This window comes from Vanessa tameamea, chromosome 13 (assembly GCF_037043105.1).
Source record: "Vanessa tameamea isolate UH-Manoa-2023 chromosome 13, ilVanTame1 primary haplotype, whole genome shotgun sequence".
In the NCBI taxonomy this organism is placed as follows: domain Eukaryota; kingdom Metazoa; phylum Arthropoda; class Insecta; order Lepidoptera; family Nymphalidae; genus Vanessa; species Vanessa tameamea.
In genome coordinates this window covers 6287787-6313356 of record NC_087321.1, presented here as the reverse complement: position 1 = coordinate 6313356, position 25570 = coordinate 6287787, and the positions used below count along the sequence as shown (strand labels likewise).

The 25570-nt window shown below is 32.2% G+C and overlaps 1 protein-coding gene and 1 long non-coding RNA gene across 4 annotated transcripts in view; both read left to right on the top strand.

Moving 5' to 3' along the window:
• The window catches only part of Chas (chascon), a 131269-nt gene that overhangs the window by 7061 nt on the left and 98638 nt on the right, over nucleotides 1-25570 (top strand). Inside the window, exon 2 of one of the 3 annotated variants that reach the window (XM_026636611.2) lies at nucleotides 12197-12293. In XM_026636611.2, the coding sequence (XP_026492396.2) occupies nucleotides 12213-12293 (81 nt within the window). In that variant the 5' untranslated portion in view covers nucleotides 12197-12212. Of the gene's footprint in view, nucleotides 1-12192; nucleotides 12294-21066; nucleotides 21281-25570 lie in introns of those variants that run through there. The other 2 variants (XM_026636609.2, XM_026636608.2) reach the window with 2 other exon arrangements.
• Nucleotides 15077-20639, top strand: LOC135193582 (uncharacterized). Its single transcript, XR_010309308.1, has 2 exons — nucleotides 15077-15234; nucleotides 20461-20639. It is a non-coding gene; the product is annotated as an uncharacterized LOC135193582 (long non-coding RNA).

The window sequence follows — 25570 nt, the reverse complement described above, 5'->3', positions numbered from 1 at the left end:
ATAAACACATATTAAGCATATGAATATTTAGTTGCTATTAATATAATAAAATATTGCCGTTTTATAATCACAAGGTACTTATTTAATTGGCTCATAACTTAAAATCATTAGTCAACGAGATAAAAAGTAAACACCGCTTTGTAACATACTATTATTCTCATTAAATCTCGAATAAAATGAATTTTAAGTTGTTTATTTTAAAAAACTTTAAGTCGCAGTATAAAAATAGAAGACATTCGAATTTCATTAAAGTTTTCACTCAAGGATAATATGTAGATTTTTGTGCTTATGACAAGTGAACATGTATTGTTGTGACAGCTGCTTCTATACTACAATGGTAATGAGGTTCAGTCATCTGTCCAGTAGGCGGACACGAGTGAGTCAGTATCTCGGCATATAGCACTGACTTTGTACTTAGTAGATCACATTAATCATAATTCCAGTGAATACATTTCGCTTATTATTATGACAATAATATTATAGTAACGGTTAGTTTACACATATTCTATTCGTTTCATACTGGTCAAATTTTAAATCTTTATAGAATATAGATACTCATCAATCAACCAACGTTCGTAATGAAATACCCTTGACTTGATAAGAACCGGCGAAAGATACTCTTATGGATCTTTTTTGGCAATTGCTGTTAACAATGATTACACTTATATTTATACTTAATTACGGCCCGTGTTATATATTCTCATCTAAAAATATGTATCTATATTTCAATATTAAAAAAAGGTTTTATAAGATGTCGGAATCGGCAGTTGTAACGTCATAGCATACAAAATATGAGGAAAAATTTTACTAACGCGAATATGGGATCTTGACCGAGTTGTAAGGACATAGGTTAGTGACATCAAGCGAATAACTAAGTGTCAGTTAAGGACATGTGAATTAGATAATATATTGGTTATTGTTCTACTGGAGGATATTTCCTCAAAGCATTTGTCTTACTGACCAGTGACAAATGGCGGCTACTATAACTTAAGTGTTTTGAATGTTGCATTAAAATAAAGAATTTCGAAGCATACAATGCTTCGAAATTCTACGCGTTATTTTTTTTGTTTATAAACTTAATGGTGATTTATTTAGTTTTAGGACAAAATTAATATTTTTACGTTGACTTAAAGTCAAGTCAATATTAGATAAATTAAAAATTAATGATTAAAACAATTTGAAAAAATAAACAATACTAAAAATAAATACTTTTTTTTAATTAAAATGATAGGTTCAGTGGTATACAAACCTGAAGTTGGAACGTAAATTAAAGGACTACGGTTTAAAAAATAAATAAACATAGCCGAGCATGCCTTCTATCTTTAAATCTAGTTGTTTGGTGTTTTTTCCAAGTACTTATTTCATATTAGCTGATTTTAGTTTTACTTATGGAATGAAGTCATACGCTGTATCTCATATATTTTTTATCTATAGCTTGGTATTCTTACAAGGGTTTTTTATAATGTATTTGACTTTGAGGAATTAATCAATAAATATATCTTTATAATTTTTTTTAACCATTCATCAAATACAACGTTTGTAACATTTTATTTAAACAATTTTTATATGCATTCACAGTTATAAACTTTATCTTGCTCTTTCGTTAGCTTAAAATTATATCGTCAACTTTCGTTTATTACAGTTTATTATTTTTTTTACCTTTATGAGAAGACCTATATAAATAAATATAATCGTGGAAATTTACTTAAAATATAAATACAAATAAATAAATTGGAAGTCTCTGCCTGAAGTCACCAAAATAACGGAGTTATTTAGTTTAATATGGATATTTGGAAGTTATTAAAATAATACTAAAACAACCACTGTTTTATGTTCGTCTGATTGTATTTCCGGAGGTAATCATCAAAAATGTTTTATTAAAGTAACGCTTTTTTTTAAATCACTTGTCTGTACCAAAAGTTATAACAAATAAGGTGTTGTATAAACATATATGTTTATCACTATTTAGGCATGTAAGATTTTTCGTAATTGATATAGAATGAGATACATTAATGTTGTTTGGTTTTAGAATATTTCATTATTATATGTGATTATGCAAATGTAACGCGGCAAAACCGTCGGCCACAGAGGATAATATTACAGTAAAAGAGTCTTTTATATTAAATAATCTTATAAATACAATAAATTAGCGTGAAACATTTGTATAACAGTACAAAATAACAGATTATACGATAACAAAGATATATTAGAATGTTTTATTTATTCTTCATTTTACTTTTAGCATACATATAAAGTGTATTTTATTATCCTTTTAACATTAACACGCGGGTACGTTTTTTTGTTTCTCATTTATCTCGTTGGAAAAACGCTCTGACGCGTTTCCTCCTTGAAGTGAAGATATGTGAATACCCATTGAAAAAACAGCGGTACCCACTCCGCCTTTTAGGGAGGCCCTTGAAGCTTGAGAGTTTCCCGGGGTAACGAGAACTATCGGGACGCTTGCAGCGGTCTTTCTAGACTTTTTTGTTGGAGCGGGTCAGCGGATGCAACATCCTTACGCTCCCGCTCCGCAGCCTTCTTTTGTGACATGACTCTTTCACAGAAAGAGACTCAGATCCAGAAGCTGGAGATCTCTCGCTGCGGAACGTGATTAACGTCATGCACAGCAGCAAGAGATTTCTGGCGTCACCAGGGACTGTCGTCTGGGGCCCTCATGCGGCACACTCCATCAGAGTGTGACGCGCCGTGTCCGATGAGGCATTCTGGCGTGTAGCTCTGCTAGTTTAGCGCAAAATATTCTGTCAGTAATGTGGAATATTAACTTTATTTAAATTGTCAATTTTTTATATCCACCACAGATACCGAAGATTCTAATACTTAATAGCCACTTACTAAATACTAGCATATGTAGTTATTACCAATATACATATCTGAAAACAGGGAATTTGAAACAAGGTTCTTTATTTGCCTTTCCTTTTATCCTTCATACTTATCTTTAATTAAATTTAGCGTTTTGAAAAAAAGCACTCAAAGAATTAAAATAACTTCAATACTGTGATATATAATGAATAAATTAAATACATTTTTTATTGCGAATAAATCTAATAAAAATATTTTAAAGTTTTTTATATATTTGATTTTTTACATAAATCAAGTTTGTTTTAGTAAAAAATCTTGAATAATTTAAGTGGATTTTAGAGTTTTAAACATCATAAAATTTTAATTAATAAAAGTGATAAATTCTTAACTGTAAGTTCTTAATATTTTTATTATTCTTTCGAATAGAGCTATCTCTAAAGCGTTGAGTATATAAATATTTTCTCAACGGTAACCATAAATATTGATTCCATAAACCTCAATTGTGTTATCGAAGACTCATGAATTATTTATGGTACCAAAATCTGATATGAACGTTCGACGAGATTTTGTAAACAGATCTCACATATTCGTCCAGCATACGTAATTATGGTTGTGTTTCTGTATTTATTGGCATTTTATTGCGATTTCTAGGAATTGGCACAATAGATTGTTAGAGAACGATTAAAAGATGGATACAGTTTTGTTACGATCATTGTTTTATTATAATTTAAATAATTAGTGCTAGATGAAATCTTCATCAACATTACATTAGTAAATATTCTCATATATACCTGTACAATCAATGTTTTTATTTCTGTAGTGATTTTAATTTTGTAAGGATTATCGTCGTACATTATTTTATTGTCAAAACTTAATTGTTTTTTTTATTTTTCTTTCTACTACATTTATAAAAGTATATCATTATTATTTATTTATTTTTATTAGAACAACCAACAGTAGATACAATATTACATCAAAATAAAAAAAATTACAATTCAAAATTATCTTGGCAAAAACCATGCACTATCATAATGCACATTATGTATTAAAAATATAAAATATATATAAGCAATAATTAGAGATTAGAAGTTATAATACATTTTTTAACTATTATATAATTAATAAAACCAATAAAATATTCCATAAAATTAGAAATGAGCACAAATAATATTCTTTATTTTTCTATTGAACTGAGGGCGTCTATCGTGACATATGTATAATCTTTTACTCGATTCCTGATGGTGATGTATAACAATGATAATCTCGATATGATGGATTCTTTTGCGTTCTATATAATGGGAAGTAATGCGAGGGATGTTTAAGTAGAATATATATATATATATATATATATATATATATATATTATGAATAAAGGCTACTTTTAAAATTTCAGTTGTTCTTTTAAACGAATAAGACTGTTTTTGTTATAATAAACTCAAGTCACGACTCTCCAGGTCACAAATAAAATGAAATTGCAAATAAAATTGTCAATTACCTAAAAACGGAAATGGCGACCGTTTTATTTGGTTGTGTATTAATACGAAACTTTTGCTCAATTTGACATAGCTTTCCAGAATTTATCTTTGAGCGCCTTGCAACAGCGTTAACATATATTCCCTTAAGACAAACCTAGTGTCCAGAATCAGACCTCATAATAAAATTGAATCGATACTGTATAATTGATGGATATTTGTTTCATTTCTAGTCTAATAGGTCTTATTCCTAAATTTGGAAATTCCAAGTTAAGAATCTGCAAAAACCAGATCTGATTATAAATTTTCTTTCCCTCTATAAATCTAAAATAATAAACAACATCTCATTATTTAAAATCGTCTAAAACCCAATCAAATCTTTTGAATGGGTATGTAAATAGATAGTGCTTACTACGAAATAGCTAGTAAATTAACGCAAGTGTAGCCTTCACGGTCAAATTGTTCGATGAATCGTATAATTAACCTTTCATACACATCTCAAGAGGCAACTGTTTGACCATCTATGGGTTTCGAAGCGCCGTGACGCAATGTCTTGTTTATACGTATGTGCTAATAATGTACATATGTGTTAATGGTATAGTTTAATTATATAAATGTTGATAGCTATCAAACTTGTTCGGAAAGCATCGAAGTGGTGTGGAGATTTATTAAATAATTACTTTTCGAGATAGTGATATTTACAACTGCCTGTCCTTAGGTATCACGTGGTTTGCTTTAGCCTGTATGCGTTTTCATTTTATGGCAATTCTTGTATCTATAATTCAACTTTATAGCCATGCAATTAAAGAAAAAAAAATCATGTGCTTAGTTTATAATTCATCTCGTGCTCGGCGGTGAAGTAAAACATCGTGAGGAAACCTGTATGTGTCTAAATTCAATGGAGTTCTGCTACATGTATATTCCACCAACCCGCATTGGAGCACCGTGGTGGAATATGCTCCAAAACCTTCTCCTCAAAGGGAGAGAAGACTTTAGCCCAGCAGTGGGAAATTTACAGGCTATTATAAGCTATTATGTATGTAATGTAATAATACCAACTTCGTCAGCTACTGATTTAATATGAAGTACAATTTTTGAGTATGTATGTATTGAGATTAAAATAATGTTTTGCTTCTAAAACAAACGTATTGAAAATGTAAGATAAAGTTTTTATGCGAAATATCTTGCGCTATAAATGAAACACTTCTCGCAGTTTTATAATGTTTGTGTTTATACACAGTTGGCTAAGTTTGATACTCCTACGCAAGTTTCTGTAAACAAGAGAGACACGCCTGGACCATTTTCAATACTTCACATTCCTTATAGTATTGTGAAATTACATCGCAATAATTCGTACGTACTTTATTTGGATAGTGTTTAGTAATTTAAGTGCTGTAACCAGATGTATGCGGTGTGGTGTGTTTATAATTGCGCTGGTGTATATTTGTACATAGTATTATTATTTATTTTTTATCTGTGTATATTTTGATGAAAATAGAAGTGCTTGTTTGTTTTGTTATTAGTATATTATATCGTATTGAGGAAGGTTTATGTATATTATAGTGTAACGTTAACTTACGTAGTTGTTTTTTGACAATGTATTGTAAGACAATATACATAAGAAGAATGAGAGTATGCAGCCTCTACCGCGAGTTTTTTTAGAAGATCATACAAATACTGACTATCATATAACTAAGTTGCTCCGTTTCTGAAGGAAATAAAAAAACCCCCGAAATACATTTCATATATTGTGTTCGAGTATTAGGATTTAATGATACAAGCAGTCACGGTTTGAAGAATCGTGAATCATTTCAATATAATATTACTTGTAGTTTTAATAAAACAAAGTCATTAAGACATGACAGTTTATTGATTTGGCTACTAAACTATTATTCTTGAATTGATTATAATACGAGTGTATGGTGTGCTTTCGATGTAGAAGTTAGAGGTTCGATATTTGCCCTTAGGGCTATTGTTCCCGTTCTAGGGTGAGCTTGGCGTTTCCTTATTGGCGATATAACATTTGATAATCGATTAATTCCATACCAGACTACATAATATATTATATTTACTTAAAATTAGAACACAAAAATACTTTGCTGTTTGGCGGTAGAATATATGATAAGTTAATGGTACCTATCTTAGGCGGGCTTGCACAAAGTCCTACCATCAATAAGACGGAAAATCATAATCAAATTAGAATCAAACTCCTTGTTTAATACAATCAACCTATAGAAAATAGAGACACATGAAAACGAAAGTCAGCAATTATAACCAAAATTATGACCCGTTAAGACCAAATCATCGCAGGGTAGTGTCATACAGGCTTTAGCGATTAGTGAAAATGAATTCGATCATAAAATATACCTTTTTTTAAAAAGTATTTTAAATAAATACCTAAAGAAAGAGATAGTATTTTGTTGGAATTTCGATAAAAACAGATAAGAAATATCTTCATCTCTCTCTTTTGTGTTTTGGTTTGTTGCGCCCGTTTCCCTTACAACAGTATGGGAATTATGATCTTTATGTACATCTCCTCATCTCTCCAGTAAGCTATGTTTTATTGCATACACGTGCATCAACATATCGAGGAAGCGATACGTCAAAGCGTCTTTAGTGCCAAAGGTTAGCTGTTTCCGTGTAAAGATTATGATGTAAAACCTATTATGACAGTATTGTTCAAGAATGTATTTATATTGAACTAAAGTATAAATCAAATGCTGTTGGTATTATAAGTGAATATTGAGTTTTCATACTAAAGAAAATATAGACGAAAAAATATATTATAGTTCTCAATTAGATTCAATGTTACGATTGAAAAAAATAAAAGAATGAAATACTTATTTATATTGATATTGCGTCAAGACTTATTAATCTGATCGTGAATTTAAACAAAGATTTTAATTTATTCCATGTACAAATTACATGGAGCTTATTGCACCACGCTGCACGAATGCCTATTGGTGGAACATTTGGCAAAGTTTCTTCTGAATCTTATGATTATTATTAATAATAAATTATAATCTTATAATTCGCCCATCATAATCTCTGTTGCCGTCGAGCAAGAGATGAATTATAAACACAAAAGCTCATGAGTTTTGCTTTTCCGGATTTGAAGCCGCAATCATATTAACCACCATCCATCAGATCATGCGGCTGTCAGCATTTATTTACTTATATAATTATAAGATATCAGCTATCCGATTTCACAAGAGTACAAAAAATAAAAACAATTTTTGGATTAAATAAAAACCATAAACGAAAAAATTCTGGATTTTATCGACTAGGAAAGTTGAAATTCTCGGCTTTTTTTCTTCTCAAATATGCGTGTTATACAGATTTCTCTCGAATCGCACTGTTTAAAATGAAAATTGCATTAAAATCCGTTGTCTAGTTTAAAAAATATATGCGTTTAGACGGAGGGACGTAAGGAGTACGCGTACTATGTAGAGAATACTTACTATATTAATAAGATAGGAAAACATATTGAAATACCGCAATGACAGAGGCATTATCTGGTTTACATAGATATTTCAAAGAATATGAATATATGCTTACATCGAGTGAAACGTACGATATGTTAAGACAGGTTAGTCACGGCATGGCGTATTCCTAGTATGGTAAGTGTTTGTTTAGTCGAACTCGACGCCAAGCGACATTCACGACAAGGCCTTGTATTTGTTGGTTTGTTACATCGTAAAACATCAAATAAAATGTGTTTACGTTGCGTATTATACTTTAAGATAACTAATATGCTATTTTATTATAATACTATCCTTACTTTAGTTTGTTTTCAATTGCGTGCACAATAAACCCTTAACTTAGTTTTTCGAATATTCTACATGATCTAAAAAAGAAAATCACTGCAATAAATTATCAAACTTTTTATGAGATACGTCATCATGGAGGCATTATATAATATATGCCTTATACGCTTTGTTTCTAGTGGTATAATAAAATACTTTAAAAAAAAGAAGTTACAAATTTATGACCATTTCAATGTAAAGTTGGGTAGAGCTCAACGTCTATGTATTACCATTGCGTATGGATATCGCAAGAACAACGCAATGATGTTGTAGTCATATGAGACTCAAAACGAGTCGAAGAAATCAAATCAAATCAAATCAAAAATCTTTATTCAATATAGAAGTGTTTACACTTGCTTATTGATTGTCAAAAATCTACCACCGGTTCGGAATTTAGCACCTCGGACCTGAGAAGAACCGGCGAAAGAAACTCAGCGGGATATTTTTTTTTTTTTTCCATTTTGCATGTACAATAATAATTATATTTTAGTTATTTGAAACAGCCTGGAGGCGATCATTTCATTCCCAAGGTGTGCAGTCAACTAAAAAACTATTGATATTTTTGATTAATTTTGGATGATGGACGTTTACTCTCGTACTTCGGAGAGCACTTGTAACTGTTGATAATGCACATACATATGCAATATATAGTCTAAGAGTGCAGCTAGAAATATACAGTAGGTAATTGCTACACTTCAATAGTATGGAAATGGATAGCATACCTGTGTGCTACTATAAAATATTCCCTGGGCAACTGATGGTTCTGTTAGTTACAATTTTTTTTCCATAAAATAATCTATTTTATTACTAAATAAATATCAATTGAAATATTTACATAAATACTTATATTAGAGAATTTTTGTGACTGTATAATATGTCATTATGATAGTATTTACTCAGTTGACGTATAGCGACGCTAACTACACTAATGACAAGGTCAAACGTATATCGGTTCGAGACATCGTACAGTTACGATGTTATACAATGTTAAAAATGTTGTTTACACATTTATGTTCATTTTGAGTATTATTTTTATTTATACAACTAAGTACAAAAAATGTTAATGAGTATTTCTTAGACTGATCAAATTTAATAATTATTATTTTTTTAATTTGTATGGAGTGATTATTCTTCTACTGACCTTACTTTACGAGTATACAAGTGTGTGCACACCGGTGCGCTTTCTATTCTCTTTATCTTAAAGATAATTAGGATATTGCTATCCGAAGAAAGGAACTGTAGTACCGCCAACTTTTATTTTAGGCTTACACTGATAATTTCTTGACAACTGACGAACTTTTGTAAGTTGACTCGAGACATTATCTGCAATACAACAGGCCAACGAGGATTTTACAACTTTATTTTTTATCATTAGAATGTTTAAATGTATACACAATAAATATAAGTATATATATGAAATTTGTTATTTGTATGTAATACACAGATTGTCAGCAAGTTTTTTTTTAAATTAAAATTTACTGTCTCTTTTTGACGCGGCTTCTTTGTTTGTTGTTTGATCAGTAGCGGTTGCATAATGTTAAAGGTTTGGTACTGACAGTAACCAATAGTACGAAAATATTGCGAATAATAACCAATAGTACAAAAATAGTCGACATAATTATATCTGTTGAGGATTGTTTAAAAACGCATGCGCAATAAATAACAATACTTATGTTTTGACATGTCATGTGCGCCATCACGAATTGAAACATAGTGCGTATTACCTGTGGCGTGTACTGATGTTTTCACTGTTCAATTTAAATAAACTACCTTATTCAGTGAGGAAAATTCGTTCAATCCTAGAAATTGTATAAACACCTACATTTATTTATTTATCTAGGTTTGCTCAATGACATTAATATAGAAGATTATTCTTCAAAATAGCATTGAGGAAATTAATAAAATAATTAAAATTGTACTAATACTTCGTAATATTAATGCACAATTTATAGTCGTAATACGTAACAAATATTTATAACCCTATTTGAACTAATAAACGGGTCTAGTGAGTTTTAATTTATGTTAATAAATTAATTAAAAACTTGTATTTACAACGTATTAAAAATGTTAATCATGTAAATTTTAGTTTTTACACATTGCCACATTTCTGAATACCAAAAGAATAGGTTGTTAAGTAATTATTATTTTAGAATAAATATTTATTTTATATAGGATATAATTTTTTTTACATAAGAATTATTAACAGTAATTCATTATACATAAATCAAAATTAAAAATAGTTACACTCATCGTGGCCGCATGGAATTGTGGCAAGAATGCTAGCAGCATTTCCCGTCTACCCTAATGTCAACCGTGGAGAAAATAAGGCGAGGTAAAAACTATACTTTTAATGAAATTTTGCACTACTACCCCAAGGTCAAAATATTTTTTAAAGTATACTTTTTTAGGCGCGACTAGAGTAAGTCTTCAACGTCGATTACTTCACTCATGAAACGTTTTTATATTTAACGGTTGATTTGAACGAGACGCTAGTGAGGCGAGATCTCTAGAGTGACCCTAACTAATATTTTACTTTCTCGTCTTATTTACTCAACCCACCATCTTGAAATTATACATATGCGTTTTCGGGATACAGAAAAGGACGTAATTACTTTGTCCTGTCCGATTTTGGCCACGGCGTTCAATGTAAAGGGACACCAGACAACAAGACCGGAAAGAGTTTAAGCGCAGGACCAACAGCTTTACTTGTTTTCCGAAACCCGGGAGTGTACACACTTTCAACTTCCAGATTTCGGGCGGTTGCTGAGGATTTTTCGATAGAAAAACCCTTATAACTTTTTATCGGCCTGACCTATATCTGCTGACATATATCTAGCCACCAGACAAACGAGGCAGAAAAAACATTGGGTACCACCTAATGGACCTGCTACCCCCCTGCCCTCCCCACTTACACACGGGTGGACCTGCGGGCGGAATCTAGTATATTATAAAATAATAACACACGAAGGAAGTAGTTTAGTACATAATTTCAAAATAAATATATGTAGTTAATTTTGATTTATCATTTTAAATTTTATTGCATGTTTCATAATTAATAACTTAAATTAATGATACTGTATGTAGGTTACTATGAAGTTCTAATTACCAATATGTATGAGAGGTTATACATAATCGTTAAATAGAATCATTGTATAAATATTATTAATAGTTACTACTAGGAGGCATAGCAGAGTGAGCGTCAAGTAAATATATTTTTTATATAATTAAGTATTCCATCGTATTGATAGTTACTTAATACGATAGGGTAAGTTCAAGTCAAGTAATACTAAACGATAAAATTAATTGATCAAATGTTATATTTTAGAAATAGTAATTATTTATTAAGTACATTATATTTTGAACCGATATTTGAAATATTTATCTATTATATTCATTACGTTTCGACTTACAACTGAACTTAGGATTTTTTATCTGTAGAATAATGTGTGGAAGATATTAACACAAAAAATTCTAAGTTTAAAAGTGACATATAAATATTGCGGTCTTATAAACAATGCAAATCTATCTATAATAATTTCGAGCAGGTCTACGATGGACCGAAACCTAACCATAATTATAGATCGTTAAAAAATAATGTTTTTTTTAGTCGACAACATATATCTCCAAAATTCGTATAATCGAGATATTTCGATATTAATATATTCTATAAAATTCAATGACATGACAGTTTAACGAGCGGCCATGTTTGACGTTTACGGTGGCGTTCAGAAAGTGCGTTCCAAATAATAATTTCATGTGGGGGTAAGGTAGAGTCGTTGGAAACTTATAAATATATATTAAAGATCGACGTTTATGAAAAAGTTATATGTTATATGAAAAGTATTTGTTTAGTTTAATTTATTTTACCCGAGCGAACCCGAGTTTTCATTTTGTAATAAATAATGTTATAATAACACTGACCGGATTGAAAGAGTCGATAAAACCATTAAGTTTTTTTTATCGATTTCAAACATCAAATGCGTATTAGAAAGAAACCACTATTGCCGTGCCGTGCCGGATAACCACTTTCTCTGGCAAGTGTCCATCCTGTATTAATAAGAATAGATGAAATAATCATTTATATTTTGTTTCAGATAGCCAGTAATGCGCTGACATGCCAAGCACAGCTGTTTATACGGATACCAAGTCCGTTTTACCCGAAAGTCCGACCACGTATGAAGATGCTCTGGCAACGGTAAGTTAGAATTAAGAAGTATAAATCTATTTTTGTGTAAACCACTAGAAATAGTTATATAGATAGTACGGTACACTTACGAAGTTAAATAATATTATATAATCTTGTTGTACTCGCTATTCTGTAACTCTTATAGTCTGATGGGTAAGTGCGAACTGGTGCAAGATAAACTCCAAGGTTGCATTTATTTTACGGTGTCGAAAATTTGGTTGAAATCTTTGATTATCGTTAATATAATACATATACGGTATGTATATTTTATATTTAGTGTATTATTTTATTTATATGTAAATGTATATTTATATTATACGGCTTAGCGAGTTCGAGAGTTGAATGCGCTTGTGTCATTAGTAGTTCGATTTGAATAATTTATTTTTAGGGTCCGATTAAGGAGGCCGATACTATATAAATAATTGCGTCGCTACTTAAGTTTTGTAAATAATTAAATAAGTTAATTATTTATAAAACTTAAGTTACAAGCAATATTCATAACCGTTATCAGATTTGACTTACTTTAGTGGTAAAATATATCGGCATTTATATTGAGTAGGTACGTATGTATGTTACCTTTACAACGGACATCGACTTTACACAAAAAAATACAAATATGTAGCTACATATGTCCTAATATCTTAAGCGGTTTAACGTATTTGGCGCTAATTTATTAATTCTCGTTTCTGAATCGTGCCGGTAAGATTTTTAATAATGATACCTATTATAGTTCAGATTCATAATTGACACCATCTACCAAGTGGTGCACTCCAAATGAGTCATGCTTTTAAGAAAAGTAGGTTAAAAAATTTCATTTGATAACCTGATAACTTTAAAGGTAAACACAAGATAATCTCATAAGTTGGAATCGATCCACCGACCTTTACCGTTGAAGCCATTAAAGGTGACCACTACGGTAATCAATCTGGAATTCGATATGTTATGTCAGTTTATAAGGTCACGTCACCATGAAATGACCTCTATGGTCAGTGTCGATTAGGAACTATAGGATGCTTCACGGTGTGGCCCATTGAACCATAAATTGTATCGACTGCCTAGATATTGCGCAGTAGTTTGTAACATAATTCATTTATATTTTATTTTATATTAAATTATTATAGATATCATACATCGAAAAAACTAGTCTACTAAAAAATTAAATGTGGCTTTAATAATCAACAATAACACCAAAGCAAATATCAAATAGAAAAAAAGAAAAAATATAAAAATATTTAACACGTTTAATAATGAGTTGAAAACTTTGTAGTTGAAGTGGTATCTTTGCGTGAAGGTTTCTGTGGTATTACTATCAATATACAATAGGTGGCGGCAAGACGTATTTGCCAATTTTTACAAGAAATAGTTCAATATTTTTTTTTTTTTGATACACATAGTGATCGACGGTTATATTGAATTCCTATCAAACTCGTTTATAGCGCAAATTCTTTGAGTCTATACCTATAAAATTTTTTAATGTTTCAATATGACAAATTAAAATAAAATAATTTATAAAAATGATTAGCATTTTTATGATTTTTCTATTAAATTAATATTTATCAAATACATCATGTTGACTTCTAAAACAAGACATCAAATCAAAATCTCATAAAAATGCAAAATACAGGCGATGAAACAACAAATTGATAGATCGTAAAAATATCGAATGGTTAAGCAAAAAATACGCATTTATCCAATCGCAATTATGCAATCCGCTTTTGGTCACAGGCCAGCAAGCCAGTCACAGAATGAGGAATAACAGATCCACAGATATTTTTTTCGGAAGCGAAAGTTATTGACGGACCACTTTTTTATTTATATCCAATGAAGTTTTATTACTGGACACATTTTTATGGCAATGTGACCTACATGGTTGGACTTTTTTAAAAAGGATTCTATGAATGACGATTTAAGTTCAGCTTAATATACTTTTGAATTTGGAAGGTCCGCTACAAGACATCGTCCTCATAAATTCTCTCAATTTGACAAATAAGTATTTGAAGTTATATTTTCTTTCTAGATAATTAATGCATTGTTGATAAAAAATAATATTTAGACATTTTGTCAGGTCTTCAGTTTTGTTCTGTAGTGATATAAATGATATCAATGTAAATTAATAGCTGTCTCATCTTTTATTCATAGTTTTTTTGAGTGTTTATTGTTTATTAGTGTTTTATTCATCAATCATTATCAATATTAAAATATTGTATCATGTTTAACAATCTCTAAGTATCTTATTGGAAAGATAACTATTTCAATTTTTTTTTTAATATCTATGTAACTTATTTTTTTTAATCAAGTGTTCCTACGTTTACCTAGTTTAGTTTGTGTACCTAGTTTTAAGTCTAAGCTACACAATCCAGTAAAAAAACTAATTTAATGTACGGTTCGTATTAAAAATAATGCATCATTTTAATTTATCTAAGTTATCTTGAAATACACTTAAAGAACATGGAATTTAATGTTTTAATAAGTCGCAATCAGTAGCAATTATTTGCAATAGAAAAAAGTGGCATTAATTACTTAGTCATTATTACATTGATAGAGCTACATAGCGAAATACTAATCGATACTTAATATTCATAAATTGCTGGATTTACGTAAGATTTCCGTTATTGGAACAACTGATATTTATAAAATTAATTTTGTAATTGGGTTAAAACGAGCTGTGTGGTTAGTTGTACCTTTTTTTTTTAAATTATTCATACAAGCATACGAATTGCCTACATTATCGTAAGTGTCACTGTCGACCATTGACATTGTTGACAAGAAATTTTAAACATCCCTTACGTTTTTTTTACGGTTTTTTTTTTTTTTCGCTTGCGTTAGCGTTGGTTAACACACGTGTTAAGAGATTTTGAGTGTTTTCGTTTTGTTTTGTAGTATATTTTATTGTTAATAGTGCTTTAGTTGGTAGTTGGGTTAAGTGGTGTTAGTAATATTTGTAAATCTTGTGAGTATTTAACGTGTTTTAATATTTTTTAGCTTCTAAGTTTTATAATGGAGGTTGATCCTCCTCCTGATCCCCCTGATCCAGGTGGCTCAATAGAGCCTGTTCCCGATACCCTATCTCCTCCCTCTGTACCTGTTTCCCGAAAACGCCTTGGTAATGATTCCATTAATTCCGATTCCAATGCCAAAAAAACCATAATTAATCCTAGTTCAGTAAATCCCTCAATACAAACGATTTACACTCATCCATCCTTCTCTGAAGGCCCTAAAATATATTCCGACGATGACAAGGGTCCTTTCATCGTTCATGTGTCCCGGGAAGTATCTGACCCAGCTTCAGGAACTACTATACGGGCAATTAAATTCGGACAATTCCTGCACACTCATAAAATTAAGAGTATTATTAACGATGGTGTTAAGAACATAGGCCGTAACAAAATTTCAATTGAATTTTCAACAGCTCAAGCAGCAAACACCTTTCTAGTTAATCCTATTGTTGAAATGTGCAAGTATAAAGCTACTGTACCGACTTTTAATGTAACTAGAATGGGATTGATTAAGGGTATTCCCGTGGACTGGACGATGGAAGAACTGGCAATGTCACTTGAGCTTCCCACTGGATGTGGTGAAGTTATGAAAATAAGACGCCTGAATAGAAAGACAATTACTGACAGTGTAACTACATGGGTTCCTACCCAATCTGTTGTAATTACATTTAGAGGTCAAATACTTCCTTCAAAAGTGTATTCCTACCATACGTCCCTTCCAGTAGAAACTTATAAACTTCCCACTATCCAATGCCTTAATTGCTGCCGTTATGGTCATATTAAAACTCAGTGTCGATCTCAACCTAGGTGTTTTAAGTGCTCCAAATCCCACACAGGTGAGTCTTGTAGTGTAAGTAAGGATAACGCCACTTGCTTACATTGCTCTGGTAACCATTTTACAACAGACAAGGATTGTCCAGAGTTTTCTCGCCAACAATCGATCAAAATTGTTATGTCTCAGGACAACATTTCATACATTGAAGCATCCTCTCGGTTCCCTCCTGTACGTAGATCCTATGCAGAGATTGCAAAGGAGATGTTTACCCCTCCCACATATTCTTCAATTCTCCCTAGTCAACCTATCCCTTCAACTACCAGGTCCTATCGGAAGACTGTTATCAGTACTCCTCGCCCAAGATCACCTCTTGGGAAAGGGTATGATAAACAGGCCCATCAATCGATCGTTAGTAATTGTCCCTCTACTGCTCCTAATGGTTGTGCTCTCAACCAAAACACTCCTAACCCTCTTAATAACAATCCCAACTTCTTAGAAATGCTAACTAAGATACTTCTTAGTATTATCTCAACATGTAATGATATCCCCTTACCGTCCAACGTTGCTCAAGACTTATGTCAGTTATTCTCCATCCTTCACAATGGCCCCAATCAGCTTCCTTCAATGGAACTGCAAGAGCGTCCGGCCTAAAAAACATGAACTCCTCTCTCTAATAAACCTCCATAAACCTGTCATTATTGCCATCTCTGAAACATGGTTGATCCCTGGATCCCGATTCCGGGTCCCAGGCTTTTCCTGTTTGAGGGATGACAGAAGTGATGGTTATGCTGGGAGTGCCATTTTCGTTCGGCACTCTCTTCCCTTCTCCCAAATTCCTTTATCCCTTCCCAGCCAGCATATTAATGCTGTTGCTGTTAGAGCCCTTAACATCTCTTTTCTTTCCCTGTATATTCCTCATCCTAATCCAGCTTTAATTCCTGATATATCTGCCATCATTTCCTCTCTCCCTAGTCCTATCCTAGTCATGGGGGATTTTAACGCCCATCACACCGCCTGGGGTTCACATTTCTGTGACCCATTTGCTCTCTTGTTGATGGACATATTTGATGATGCAAACCTCTGCATCCTCAATAATGGCTCACCAACACGTAGAGTATACCCTAACCAAAACCCAAAATCCGCTGTAGACTTATCCTTAACTTCTCCAGCCCTTGCTTCTCAAATATCCTGGAATGTCCTCTCATCCTCTTTTGGCAGTGATCACTTTCCTATCCTCCTTTCTTTAAATCACCGATCCATTGCCCATATCAATCCAAATCCCTTATTAAAATTCAAATTAAAAAATGCTAACTGGTCTGCATATGCTGAGTCTGTTGATTCCATGATCGACACCCTCTTTGTTTCACAAGACTATGGAAATGTAATTCTTTGCTATGATCTTTTCCTTAATGGTATTTTAACTGCAGCTAATCTCCACTTCCCTAAAAAACACACCTCAAAAAATCATTTGCTTTCCACCCCCTGGTGGGATGAGGAATGCAAACGATTATCTGAACAGAGACTAGAGGCTGAAGCATCATACTCATTGTGTATGTCTTTGGATAACTTTTGTAAGTATCAGAAAATCGACGCCAAATTTAAACAATTAATTTCTAAAAAGAAAAAAGTTAGTTGGATTCATTTCTGTGAATCCCTGAGTCCTCGTTCCTCTTCCTCTGTAGTCTGGTCCCAACTTAAAAAATTCCGCCGATGCCTTAATTCTGTTGACCCTTCCTCAAATACTCCTTCTGAGTGGCTTAACAATTTCGCTGATAAGCTTGCCCCCCCATTTGTCCCTTATGAGGACAGTTTTCTAAATTCTACGCCAGCATCCACATCCACTTTGGATGAAATGGATGCCCCCTTTTCTTTTTCCGAACTTCAATGTGCGTTAAATGGTTTATCTGATTCTACTCCTGGGGAAGACGGCGTTCCTTACTCTTTTATTTGTAAATTAAATGATAAAGCGAAAAAATGTTTTTTAAACATAATTAACTCGGTTTTTATCAAAGGAATTGTCCCGCAATCTTGGAAGACACAAATTGTTATCCCGATCCTTAAACCGGGTAAGAACCCTTCGGATTGCAACTCATATAGACCGATAGCTTTATCATCAACTTTGGCAAAGATCACTGAACATCTGTTGAAGAACCGCCTGGAATGGTTAATGGAAAGCAGAAATATACTTGCTCCCTCCCAATTTGGCTTTCGGAAGGGGTTGAGCACCATTGATAATCTAAGCATACTCACAACAGACATTCGAATTGCCTTTGCTAAAGGAGAGTACCTTGTGGGAATCTTTCTAGATATATCTTCTGCATATGATAATGTACTTCTTCCGTTACTCAGGCAGAAAATGCAACAGCTGAGTATTCCACCGAGGATAGTTCACCTCATATGTAATCTGTTAAGTTGCAGATCAATAACGGTTAGACACCAACATCTCTCTCTTCCCCCCAGACTTGTCTGGAAAGGTCTTCCTCAAGGCTCAGTACTCAGTCCTCTGCTTTACAGCATATACACCCATGATCTCGATTTGTCTGTTAACAATTTTTGTAACATTCTCCAGTATGCTGATGACATTGTTTTGTATTATAAATCTAGCTCCATTGAAAATTTAACATTTCGATTAAACTCTGCTTTGCATTACCTATCCCAATGGCTCTCTGACCATGGCTTATCGCTATCGATAGCCAAAAGTCAAGCAGTGGTATTTACTAAAAAAAGACGTATACCTACCTTTAATTTGTTTTATGAGGGTCAGTGCATTAACTTTGTAGACAAAACAAAATTTCTTGGTATTATTCTCGATCACCGACTGAACGGAATTTCACACTCTGACTATTTAGCCAAGAAATGTGAAAAATCAATTAATGCCCTTAGAGCAGTATCTGGAGTTTGGTGGGGAGCTCACCCTTATACATTGAAGCTGATCTATAACGCAATAGTTCGTAGTCATTTGGACTATGGACTGTTTGTTCTAGATCCATTCAATAAATCAGCTTCAGAAAAATTAAACAAAATTCAATTTAAATGTTTACGCATAATCTTGGGTGCGATGAAATCCACTCCTACTAATGCTCTACAGGTTGAGTGTGTTGACCCTCCTCTACATATAAGGAGGCAATACTTATGTGACCGCTTTATCATCAAATTGTTACAGCTATCTTCCCATCCTCTATTGGCCCGATTAAACAAATTATCCCACCTTTACAACCCAGACAGACCGAAATCCTCATTCCTATTAAACAGTTTCCTCAAGTATACCAACCTCCCTCATCCCCTTACCACTTTTCCCTCTAATCCTCTTTTTTCCACCTCCTTTAAAGCTCTTATTTATAATACCCCCGTTATTACAAACCTTGGTCTTATAAAAGGTTCCCCTGATACTAGTGTCCAATTTCAAAAAATGCTTCATCAAAATTGGCCAAATCACCTCCCTATATATACTGATGCCTCTAAACTCTCACCGACCGGCTGCGTTGGCGCAGCTTGTTGGATACCTAAATATAAAATAGCCCTTTTATTTAAATGCCCCCCTGAAACCTCTATATTTTCCGGTGAGGCCATTGCTTTACTGGAAGCTATTATGTATGCCCAGTCACACAACATACAACAATCAGTTATTTTATGTGACTCATTAAGCTGTCTGTTGGCCATTAAAGAAAATCCTTTTCGTAGCAAATTAAGACTTTCTATCGTTTTTAAGATCAGAGAGGCTCTGTTGTCCTGTCACCAACAAGGCCTTCAGGTTTTGCTGGTCTGGATTCCAAGTCATTCCGGTATTATTGGAAATGAGAGGGCTGACTCATATGCTAAGATTGCCATCCAATCTGGTTCATCTGAGCATTTTGTCAATTCCTCTCGAGACCTGCTCACTCTTGCGAAAGCTCAAATGGTTAAATCCTGGAATGCTTTTTGGATTTCATCAAAATCGGTTAAAGGTAAGTATTATTCGGCGTTACAACCTGAAATTCCGAGGCGACCTTGGTTTTCACTTCACAGGCACGCTGACCGTTGGGTCACATCCACTATCTGTCGGTTACGCCTCGGCCATTCTTGCACACCTACCCACCTAGCAAAGATAAGAGTTCGAGATCACTCGCTGTGTGAATGTGGCCTAGACGAAGGTTCCGCTACCCACATCCTGTTCCTTTGTCCTAAACTTCTTCATCCCATTTACGACGTTCTCCCTCCTAAAGTTCCTCGTCCTATAAATGTTGAATGTTTGTTGACGTTTGTGTTTAGTCCATTTTGTTCTTTTTTGTGTAAATACATTAAATGTAATAAAATTAAGTTGTGAATAGTCCAATTGAGTGATATATCTTATTATATATAGTTTAGAATACTAACAATTATTTGTAATCTATCCTATTATTAACCCTTAATGTTTGTGTTGTTCTAGGTTACGGATTAACAAGGAAATTACTACTACTATACTTGGCTTTAAAATTTAATTGAGTTTGTTATCTCACCCATACCGATCAATCTCATTCGTGTCTTCTCCATCCTACGTGACATTGGCGAAATAATCTGTGCCCTGTCGGCACAACTAAAAGCCATTAAACTAAGAATTGAATTGAATTGAACATCCCTTACAAGGCTAATGCACCACGAACAGTGAACTAGGATGTTATTTTCCTTGTCCCCTGTAGTTACATTGGCTCACTGATTCTTCAAATCGAAACACAGCAAAAGTAAATATTGCTGTTTGGTGGAACATATGTTGGTATCTATCCAGATGGGCCCTTACAAAGGGAATTAAGGGAACTATACGATTCCCCTTCATATTAACATTACAAGACATTATTATATTTTTTTTCAAATTACATTTCGCACATACTATATTTTTTACGTGATATTTCTTTCAAAGTAAACGGATTGCTCCATTGTGTGAATGGAAAATGACTATAACAAGGCAAACGGACGTGTAGTACAATCCGACTGCATACAATAGCTTAGTAGTTTATTGCAGTTCTCAGCTTCTGACGCGCGGCCTCGCGGATTCAATTAGAAAATTAAAAAAATAAATTATTAATCCAAGAAAGTGTAAAATACTGTGATATATATAACATATATTGACTGTGTCTGTATCGTGTTAATGTAGAGTGGTGATTTATGTTCATCGATTTTCATCGAATCGATTCGTTTTATTTGCTCTTAATAAATATTTGTTTCGATACGAATCGTTTATTGATATTGAGAAATAAGTGAATAGTTTGCATGTAAAGTATACGAATTCACCTTGATTATTTTATTAAGGACGTTTTAATTGAATAGCACTATATTACATTTTCGTTCTCACGATAATTCCAATCGTTATCAGTCACGATATTGGTTAAGGGTTTTTTATTTTTTTATTTTGAATACACTATCGTTGCAATATACTCTGTGTAATACATAAATATTTTAACGAAAAAGGTTTGATTTTATACATAAGTATTACAAAGTAATTTAAATAATGTTACTAAATAAAAATAATGTACTTTATCAGTCAACCAGAGACGCTGTTTTTTTGAAGTTTAATTTATATTTTTAATGTATTACAAATCTATAAAATGTGACGTCTAAAAAAACAGCCAGCTTATGCGTAATTGACAATTCATCAATCCATATTATAATCAAAATAATCAGTTCATTGTTTAACTCAATCTATTGTCGATGTATTGCGCATTGATCTCACGTAAGTACTGAATCGGTTACGTAATTCCATTCACATAGAACATAGACAATTTAAGAATAGTACACCATGTTCACAGTCTATGGTTGAATAGATTGTGGCCGTTGTCGAACGACGAAAAAAAAAATTGACGTCACATTGCGCTACTGCTAGTTCAAAAGGTCGTATAACAAAATTGTGTACTTAACGTGATTACAAAAACGAATTATTTCCTTATTTTTATTATGTTATTTACATAATTACAATTGAATTTAAAATTAAAAAATTATATTGACATATAAAAATATTGATACAATTTTTTAAAGTTTTATTTGGGATATGTTTGTTAAATTGTATTTGCAGCATCGCTCAGTTATATACAAGTGAACAAGTTAGGTAAATAAATAATGTATACGACTATAAATGATATGACTCTTTCCGCGTGGTTTTGCTCGCGATAAACGTTTCGTTACCGCCCCGTAAGTCGTAACGTGCTATCTAGTATAAATGCAATGTTATTATACATTTAACTGATAAGCTACGAGATTGTAATATGATATTTGATAAAAATCTATTGTTGTATTTTACTTTAAAATAGGTTTCACATTACTCAATGATTTCGATAAAGTTTCGTAGTAATTTTACTTTTAGGATACGTACACCTGTAGTTCTTATTTGTTACTTTATAAATGGTTAAAATTTATATTAAGCCTGTCTGTCTCATATGATTTGTTAGATAGGTTAGCGTTTAATGATTGCTCCTTAGCTTAGTAGGAAGTACACATGTATATAAATATATGGAAGGTATATAGATTCGTTTGAATTATTGAAAATAATTATTCATCAGAAAAATATTTTTTTATAAGTATATCTTGTTTAAATCTCCGAAAATATAATTTATGTTTTAGTTTTTGAGATATGAATATACAGAAAAGTCCCGGTAAGTAATAGTATATCTTTAGAATAATATGAAATGCCTGGGTATGCCACAATAACCAGCATTATTTATAATACGAATGCTACACGCGGATAGACAATATTTTCTATAATTTTATATCGATAATCTTATTCGTATGAATTGTTTTTAGGTTATATTTATGTAAGGTTATATTTCCTCGTCTGTATGATTTTGTCTCAAGGAATAGATACCGCTTCCTAACAAGGCTATTTAAACTATAGTTGCGTAATCATCTTATCACATACGCTTGCTAAAAACTTTTTCGAGGCTTAGAAAAATCGTGGCCTCGTAATGTAAACGAACTTTGACAATTTAAGAATAGCCCGGTTCACCTTGTTACTCCGTGGGAGCGCCGTTTTATGTAAATTCCACGTTAACTACCGCATTTCGCCAAATATTATTTCGCCATTTTTAATAGGTACATCTAAAATTCTTTTATCTTTATTACATCAATTAAAGAAGTTTATTTTGTAGAAATGAACGCAGTTATGTTAACGTAGACTTTTTATATGTTAAACTAGGTGTCGCCCAGGGCTTAGCTCACGTTTTAGGAGTTGACTAACATATGTTCTCCCATGGGGTACAAGAAGCTACAAACCAAATTTCATCAAATTCGGCTAAGTTAAGTTTGGTTTGGCCGTGACAAGATAAGACAAGAGCAATAGACAGATAGACAGAGTTACTTTCGCATTTATAATATTAGTATAGGTGGTAAGGCTGCTGCCTAAAATGGGACGCCATTGTAAGAAATTTTCACTATCCCTTATATCGACAATGCGCCACTTATCTCGGGAACTAAGATTTTATATACCTTATGCCTGAAGTTATACTGGCTCCCTTCAAATCGGAACACATTCCACAATTATGCTAAGTATATGTGTGGCGGTAAAATATGTTAAGTGAGAAAAAAACATTAGAAAGTTACAAAAAAATGACAACGTAGACAACGAAAGATAATACTAAAGTATGGTGTAGTTCAACGAAAAAATATAATAGATATCTTAAACTGCTAAATAGCATTCTTGAAAATTTAAAAAAACCTTCAAAATATAATACTTATATAGTTGCATACTCTTTATGGCTTTGAATAATTGATAAAACATAGATAAATAATTAAAGAAAACCGTTATAAATTGTTCCAAATTCAAATTATAAATTTATCAAATATTTGCAAAGTGTGTTTAATAATGGCGGCTACCGCTCGCCCCCCTGCGGTGCGAGTTTAAATTTCGAAATTTACTCCAGGAGTCAAATTCGAACATATTCTTTGTACGTCAATCACGTGAGAACTACTGAACGAATCGGCATCAGGTTATGACCTATCGACTGGGGATCGTCAGTAGATGGTTATAGGTTAATATTTTCGTGAACTCCTACTTTTTCCACTGAGAAAAGGGGAGTTAAATTATAAATGCCAATGTTAGTTTGATTATTTGTTCGTTTTTTACTCTTGAAGATAAGGGACACAGAAAAGGATATAATTCGTTACACCCTTCAATCGTGAGTGAAATCGCAGGCGGAAACTACTTTTAAATAATCGTCGTAACTTGATCAGAATAAGCTTCTTAATGGTCATTATTTTATATTTTTGACAGCAAGTAATTTGAGTCTAATGTAATCAATCTCGTGATTTTAACGTTATCAAAATCGCCAGTCAATCAAATGTTACGTGATATGGCTCAACAAAAAGTGTATTTTGAGGTTCGTATTGATTACACTGCCGACATTTACTCGCAAATATTTGAACAAATAATGAAAGTATACTTTTTTAAAAACTTTAAAAGATTATAATAATTTATTTATTTATTTGGGAAGCCAACGTGATATATAAAGTGTCTAATTCTACATAAATATCCAGTCTTAAAAAATATTACCATGTACATCACTCTTACAGGCTAACTCATCGTGTAAGACAAAAAACAAAAAAAAAGTAAAGAAACAGACAAAAAATACTACTATGCTTATTAAATAAACAAATAAATTACAAAAACAAAAATAAAAGAAATCTAATTTAAATTATAAATTAAACATCTAAGAAAAAAAAAACATTATAGGAAAGAACAAATATAAATACCTCTTATATCAAATACAACATACAATATATAAGAATTGTATTTATAAATACAATAAATAATAATTATTATCATTAAGTACTTAAATGTATACAAATATGAATTAAAAATAATTACTGTATAAATCTTGACCGTGTGGAATGGTGGCACTAATACAAGCAGCATTTCCCCGTTGAATTGCAATTTCGATCCTCTGGGCAAAAAACGAACCATCCCTCCTGTCACCAGTGGAGGCAATAAGGCGAGGTGTTATACTTAAATAATATAATGAATAATTTTTTTTTTTCATAAAATATTTGTATTTTCAGTGTATGTAGGGTTTAACAATGCGACGTCACGTCATGGTCACAGAGTAACACGGTGTCCCGAATTTTCCAATAGTTTAAATAAAAAAAAAACAAAGTAATTGTACTATACAAATGAACAAGAAAATAGCAATAGCATAGAGCGAAATAATTTTGCATAAAAAAAAATAAAGACTCAAATTCAATAAAAACTTTTTCAGTTAAAACACAATTTTAAAATGTCAGATAAATAAGGCTGCTGTAAATCACTTATCTGCCAAACAATATATAAACAGAAAACAAGTATGCAGAAACTAATTCCTTATCAAATTTATATAATTCCACCTTCATTGTAAATAATCGTTTATGTAACGATATATGTGTATGTAAATAAGTTAACAAGACTATTATAGTCCATTATTAGTTAACGGTTATTTGGCAGCGCCTTGGAGTAGAGATCGCATTGCGGCTGACTCACTGACATGCGATATTTGCTCATTCATGCGAGAGAGCCGATGTTAAATCTAACAGGGCTTGTTGCT